General features: G+C 43.2%; 1 protein-coding gene across 3 annotated transcripts; it reads right to left on the reverse strand.

The window, feature by feature from the left end:
- Positions 1 to 909: 909 nt before the first annotated feature.
- On the reverse strand, positions 910 to 6,606 carry LOC109775198 (MADS-box transcription factor 13). 3 transcript variants are annotated; one of them, XM_040389148.3, is made up of 8 exons: positions 6,586 to 6,606; positions 5,062 to 5,274; positions 2,766 to 2,850; positions 2,109 to 2,173; positions 1,934 to 2,033; positions 1,645 to 1,686; positions 1,480 to 1,521; positions 910 to 1,393 (listed from the first exon to the last, which is right to left on the reverse strand). In XM_040389148.3, exons 2-8 carry the CDS (start codon positions 5,241 to 5,243, stop codon positions 1,151 to 1,153), a joined length of 759 nt encoding a protein of 252 aa, XP_040245082.1. In that variant the 5' UTR covers positions 5,244 to 5,274; positions 6,586 to 6,606; the 3' UTR covers positions 910 to 1,150. The 3 variants fall into 3 exon arrangements, with proteins under 3 accessions (XP_040245082.1, XP_020189538.1, XP_040245083.1); XM_020333949.3 differs by lacking the exon at positions 6,586 to 6,606 and adding an exon at positions 6,297 to 6,474; XM_040389149.3 differs by lacking the exon at positions 6,586 to 6,606 and adding an exon at positions 6,137 to 6,245.
- Between the last annotated feature and the right edge of the window lie 779 nt (positions 6,607 to 7,385).

The raw sequence follows: 7,385 nt of genomic DNA on the forward strand, positions 1-7,385 counted from the left end.
AACAAAGTACCAAAGTGCATGTGCTGCTACGCATGAGAACAAAATGTGTGTTCCCATTTCCGGGACGAGACAAAGGGGCAAAGGCCATTGCCCGGACCATGGCGTTTCAACACCTCATTCCCCGGAGGTAAACGATCTCTGAGAAGCTGCCACACGAAAATCTTGATCTTCAGGGGCATCGACGCCTTCCACAATGGGGATAACCATTGGAGAACCGGCAGCTGGCATAGCGCCTGATAAGCCGAACTAACGGAGAATTCTCCCAAAGGAGAAAGACTCCAAGAAACAATGTCAGGATCCTGGGACAGAGGAAGACGGACTACTTCCCTCAAGTCTGCCCATTTCTACACCTCGGCTGGTCCGAATGAGCGGCGGAACACAATGTTCCATCCCTCATCCAAAGCAGCCGCAGATACAAAAACAGTTGGGTCGTCACAAATCGCAAAGAGCCCCGAAAACCGTATGCGGAGAGGCTCCCCATCAAGCCTGGGGTCCAACCAAAACTGGGTCCCAGACCCATTGCCAAGCGAGAACCGCAAACCCAGCCTAATCTCATCCTTGATGCCCTGGGCAGATTTTCAAAACTGGGACCCCGCCGAGTGCGAACAAGCCAAGAGGGGCTGGCCCTGCAAGTACTTGAACTCAATCAGCTGCAGCCACAAACCTCCATTAGTCCAGTATGTATGACAGTTGGGGGTGTGGGTGTAACAATGGTATTGATGTCCTCATCACTTGGTGCGACCACTCGATCAGATGATGTGCGTTGGTGCGAGGTCTCCTTGATGAAAAGATGGTTGTGTGTGTAGCGACAAAGGTCACGAGGAAGGTTGCATTGAGTTGATCCGTGTATTTGCTTTATGAGGCTTCATTAAATAATATAATAAAAATAGTTGTGTGGATCCTTGGATATTTCGACCTCCTTTTCATCAAAAAAGAAAAGGAAAAAAATAATTATTAATCAATAGGTTTTATCTCAGAAATTTGGTTCTACACCAGCGGCAAATTTAGAGGTACTTGAGACAATAAAACTTAGCACACATATATCTTAGCCAGACGGTTTGACCGGAACAGTTGAGTACTGATAACACTGCCGACGACTTTCCAGTTTTATTGCAGTGTGTGTAGTCAAGCAAGAGCTCCTGCAGGTTGACTAGAACTGATGAGCCACATCGCCGGCGCCCGGTGGAGCAAGCTGCTGGTAGCCTAGGTTCAGCTGAAGCGAGGCCTGAGCCTGAGCCTGAGCCTGTGCCTGCGCGTGCGCATGCACCGCCGCCTCGAAGAGGTTGGCAGGGAAGAAGCACTTCATGTCCAGTGCGGTGAAAGGGTTCAGCTCCGGCGCCACCGAGGGCCTGGCGATAGTCACCTGCTGCAACCGCTGCTCCTCCTCCGCAATCTGGTCACCAAACCATGTATAACGCGGACAGTAGTTATAGCTTAATTAATTTGGAACCGTCGAAGTTAATTTAATAGCCTCTGTACCTTGGTTCTGAGATCAATGCTGTCACTCTGAAGCTCTATCTCCTAAAATGGTGATGAGAATATATGTATTAAATGCAAGACGTACGGTCGATAATAAAGCCAAGATTAGTTAATTAGCTAACGGAAGCCTGTAGAACAACCCATACAGTAGTATACATTACGTACCCTTTTGACCATGTAGTTGATCTCAGAAGATAGGAGCTCATTCTGAGACATGAACGCACAGAGAAGGATCAACATTTATAAGTAAATAATTCATGGATCTAGGAGCATAACATTGATATAAGAAACTCAAGAACTACTCATATTTATATGCCTTGTACAGACACTACTGTACAATTTATTAGTGGACGCTATATACACTAGTACTATGTGAAGGTACGGTACTGCTGGATGCCAAACTTGATGAAAGAGTTCAAAATCGGTGGGAAGTTGATCAAAATTTCAAATATACCTTCCTGGCCCTGATCTTCGCAATGCCTTTCTCAAGCCGGCTTTCGAGTTGCTTCAGCTCCTTGAGTGACAGGTTCCCAACAGAATCACCAACCAAGTGCCTTTATAGAAGATAAGAATTGGTTAGACGATGGGGGGAAAATGTGTACATGCAAGCATGTGCAGTCTGATCTTACTTGTTAGTGCTTTGCAGCATCTGGATCTGGTGGCGCAGCTTTGCAGCTTCTTGCTGGTAGTATTGCTTCAGAAAGAATAGATTATATCAACAAAAACAAAGAGAGTGAGCTGTCTATCACATTCGTTAATTAATATCCACGTCATCCGATTCCAATTGAGTTAGAAAAACCAAGCTCCAGCCCATGATTTGGATGTTTTACCAGTGCTGTGGCTTTACTTACTGTTCTGTTTTCAGTTAGGTGTGCTGATCCTAGACGATGTACCAGTAACTGCAATTGTATGTACGCGGGTATATATGCATGCTTACCTATATAGGAGTAGTATATACTGTAGTATATATTCAGAGACAGACAGACATGCACGCATGCACACACAGAAACATAATCATTTGTAGGAATTGTAGACATGACTGCTATCTGATCCCCGTTAGGTACATATATGGATTTGCTTTGGTGGTTTGCTCCTAAAGATTTAAATCATGGCCATCTTTGATCCATGTGTGGCTGTCAAGTGTCAGTTCATTTCATGTATACCTACAAGCTGACGAATTTAGTGCAAGTAGCCACTGATTGATCTAGAGTCTAGACCCTTAGCTGCTTATCAAGAAAATTAATTTAATCACATGCATATGGATATGGTTCTAATGAGTTAATTACCTGAGCATTGACTTCTATGAGAGGTACCCCAGAGGTTGAGCCACAAGCATGTGCCTTCTTGTACCTGTCAATTGTAGCCTTGACACTGCAGTTGATAAACAAGGGAGGAGAGACAGGCAAGGACACATCAGTGACCTAGTTTGATGCATGTGTGCAACAGATGTGATAGTGTTCACAAGACATACAGAGAGAAAACACAAAGCCCTCAATAGTTTCTTCCGGTTACTTAAGCATAAAGTTTGGCAAAAGATTATGTACATACATATATGCGCTCAAACGTGTACACAAGAAGGGAATGAAATGCAGAGACGCATACATTGAACAGTATCGATGCAGCCTTTGCAACGAGGACTCGACAAGGAGCAAGCTGGCACAGCAAGGTAGGGGAAGACGCTCAGTTTCTTAGGTTGTGCAAGCTAGTTGTTGATGTGCATGCATGTCAATCGATGAGACTAGCTGAGATAACACAATGACTAGCTTCATGCATGCACGTATGGTTGGGGACTTGGGAGGATGACCAGGGACTGGGAAGCGATCGAGGAAGAGGAAACTCTAGGCTGGCAGGCAGCTAGCTTTAGGAGGAGGTACGACCGTACGTTTACATGCAAGGTCCCTTCAGTTCTGGCTGACAATGTTGTGTAGCCTGTTGCCCGGCCGGACTGATATGATGTGCATGTGGAGAAATATTTATGTAATGACAAAACATGACATATATGCCTACGTACTTGTGTGTCTTTTGTGTCAAGTGTGTGTCAGTGAGAGAGCAGGAGAGTGCCAATGCATATTAATTATTATTTGGTACAGAGTGTGTATATATATGACAGACATTGGTAAATCTCACAGTATATCTTTAATTAATTAGCACATTCTTTTGGCAGGGTATCTTTAGAACATGTCATTCAGTTTTTTAAAGGTTCCTACTTCCTTCTTTGTAGAGAATTAAAAAAAAAATCTGATCTATGTCACTTGGTTAACATGCATATAGAATAAATAAAATTGAGACATAAACAGCTAGCAGCATGCATGAATTTTGGTGACAAACTAGTAGTTTTTATAGGACAATATATAGAAATGCAGTAAGATCAATTCATGGTTGCATTTTTTTAGTGTACATAAACATCAAAATATAAGAACCCAATTTTTCAACTTTATCTAATTGCATGACATAAATTCAAAACAGGTGACTTAATGAATATAAGAGTTCGATTAAAAAACATGTGAGTTAATGGATATAAGAGTTATCGCTATACAAGAAAATGTTTGCACGTACGGCACAAATACAGTGCCAGAAAGATTCTCTTGGTTTGGTATACTATTTTACGTAAAATGGTGTATGCTATACTATGCATGGTATATACTACCAAACAAATCGTATTATATATTACCTAAATATTTTTATATACTGTATAGTACGCATGCATACACTCCCATATGATAGATACTACCTAGAACATATGAAACACACAGGTCGGTACGTGTAATTACACCTGGTTGTAGGAAAGTGCTATCAAAGTGATTTTTTTAAAACCACACAGGAGAATTGTGTGCCTTTTATATTAATAAGGATAATGGTGACTATATTCAATTACAAACTAGGCAGACACAAATGAACGTCTAGCGCCACCACAAAAAAAGGAAGGAACTTCAATCTCCCAGTCTAACGTTCTCTTGCTAACTTCCAAAGTATAAGTTTCACGCGTCCACACACTGACACTATCGATGACCTAAGGCGCCGGCGCGATCGAACGGTCACCACTCGCACACATTGTCCATGGGTGAGCATAGATTAGAAAATCTAATTAACAAGGTTTTCTTAAGTTATCTAAGATATTCCAAGTTATAAAAGGCTTCTAGGCAAAATGAATGTTGAGTATATTACTACCCTAAATTGATTTTGGGTAGTACATTGCCCTATTTTGACCTCATATACTCCTATATGTTATTCAACTCTATATAATACTAATTAAATAACCATGGCCAGTCTAAAATTAAATAAACTACATATACCACCAAAACATGAATTTCTCTAAAATATTCCAAGACCTGAACGATCTGAAAACTACGGAAGCGACCAGCAGCCTAGTATTAATACTTCTTATACAAGAAAAAAAAAACAGCCGCTGCTATATAGTACGTCTTGCACAGAAGCAATCAGCGGCAAGACCTAAGCCTAGTTGAGCTGATCATGAAATGACATATATGTACCTAGAAATCAGGGAACACATGTATGCATCACCAAGCTTAGCTACATCTAGCCTTATGGAAAAAAGCTGGAGCTGTAGACGTACACACAGACCTGTTGTTGGAGTACTCGTAGAGGCGGCCGCGGCTGGAGAAGACGATGAGCGCCACCTCGGCGTCGCACAGGACGGAGAGCTCGTAGGCCTTTTTGAGGAGCCCGTTCCGGCGCTTGCAGAAGGTCACCTGCCGGCTAGTGGTGTTCTCGATCCTCTTGATCTCAATCCTTCCCCTCCCCATCTCGACCTCTTCTTAGTCTCAGCCCGGAACTCTGCCAAACACGCAGATCCATCCATCGATCAAGGAAGATTCAGCAAAAGTTTACACGCATATATATGCAAGCTGTGATGGATCTAACAAAAAGGTAAAAGGAAGGCATATGAAAGGGATGAACAAGGAACAAGATAAGGGATCGATTGGCGGGCCTAGCTTGCAAAGAAAACTGGAAAACGGCCGGAGAAAAACAATTCCATGATTTGACTGATGGACGACCAAATTTGCAGATGAGTAAAAAGGGTGATTCGATCCCATGATTCGACGGATGCAAGTCCTTTTGTTTTGAGAAGAAATCATGGCGACATAAGATCTAGCAAAGGTAATAAAAGCTTTCTTCTTCTCGATCTGTCTCTCGAAATGAAATAACAACCCAAAGCAAGAAGCAGATCGCTTTAGAACCAGTTCGCAGCTGCTGGGCTGGGATGGAATTAACAGCTCCAAGCAAAAGCAATTTATCTCTGCAGTTTCATTCCTCGAAGGGAAAAAGAAGAAAGTAAATCTTTTTATTTTTGGTTGAGAAGAAACTAAATCTGATAGCAAGATCGTTTTTGTATTCCCAAAACAAAGCAACCAAAAGTTGCTACGATCTCTCTTAACAAAGTACAGTGGCTGCTTAGAAGAAACATTGGCGCGTGTCTTGTAGCATGTTACCGTGCAAGATGAAAGATCTATCTAGCTAGCTAGGAAGAGATTGAACGCTGTACAAGTAAACCAACCAAGCCTTCCAAAACGAAACAACAAGATAGACACCGGCGGCCGTGAACGAACTCAAAGTCTAGATGGCAAGAAAGAACGGGAGGGGAAATCATCCGATCTATGAAAAAGAAAAAAAAAGCATCAAAGAAGAAGAGACGTACTAGCAGAAGAAGAGAAAGGGTGAGATGAGTTGAGTCGATTTCCTCAAAGAGACACAACATATAAACAAAGCAACAAGATCGATGTAAACTGCAGACATATACATGAGCATAACATGGCAGATCCTAACGAAATACGAGCATGGATACAAGGAGGGTAAACCTAGCTAGGCAGAAGAGAGCAGACGATCGACTAGGTATGGGGCTCTCTGATACAGCTAGCTAGCTGTCCTTCCTCCCTTTGGTTTATAATATAGGACCCAAGCCGAAGGCAGAAAAAGGAGGGGCTCCAGTTGGGTTTTCCTCCAAGGAGGTAAAGTAAGAGACGGGTTCATCGGAGCCCAGGGAAGGCAGGGTATTAAAGGACGGCAAGATGCTGAGACCGCCACTTGCACTGTTGCACCGAAATGCATTTCTCGCTTGCCCGCCGAGGCCTTTCTTAGCTTGCTTACCCGTTTATGGATGTTCCTTAATTTAGAGATCTCTCTTTATTAATATGGAATACTTTACTTGATCATGGACGTGTCCCCTCTCTTTTCTCTGTATGTACGTGTTGTCGAGCTATTTGGTCTAGTATTAATTGGCCTAATTGTTGGGGCCTAACCCTAGCTAGCTCGAACTAGTTTTCAGGGACGGAGGTAGACGAAGCAAGGAACGGAGATAGATTGTTTTTCTGACAACAAACCACGGCGGCGAACGCCCTCTTTTCCCTGTCATATATATAGCTGGACAAACCAGAACGTATCTAGACTCCTAACCACCTACGTATATCAATCTGGACGCACTAACAACCCAAATCCTCGCCGGCTTTGTAGTCTATGAGACGCAGCGCCCAAGCCTTTGTTTCCTACGCACACACGTACGAGCGCCCAACAACCCGCTCGCCTACGCTGCCTCTACGACGCGTTCTAACGCGTCCAGCTGCTGCTGCTAATCGACTATGACTTCAATCATGAGCACAGACTCGACACGCACCCAACGCACGCACACATGTACGCTCGCCACGGCTTTAGGCATGACCAGCACGCACGCACACACTGGTCACCACCGCCGCCGTGTCTTATTCCTAACACTAATTAGTTGTGTGCAAGTAATTAATTAAGAGGACACGAACTAACTATGGGCAGATCGATCGTTCCATGTATATACGCATGTGAAGTTGTCATGCAGAGTTCAATTGAAAATAACCTGTTGTCTTTGTTCAACACTTGTGTGCCCAGTCTTCGAAAGTGCAGTATGTGTATACTTAGGC

This window comes from Aegilops tauschii, chromosome 5 (genome assembly GCF_002575655.3).
Source record: "Aegilops tauschii subsp. strangulata cultivar AL8/78 chromosome 5, Aet v6.0, whole genome shotgun sequence".
Classification (NCBI taxonomy): Eukaryota; Viridiplantae; Streptophyta; class Magnoliopsida; order Poales; family Poaceae; genus Aegilops; species Aegilops tauschii.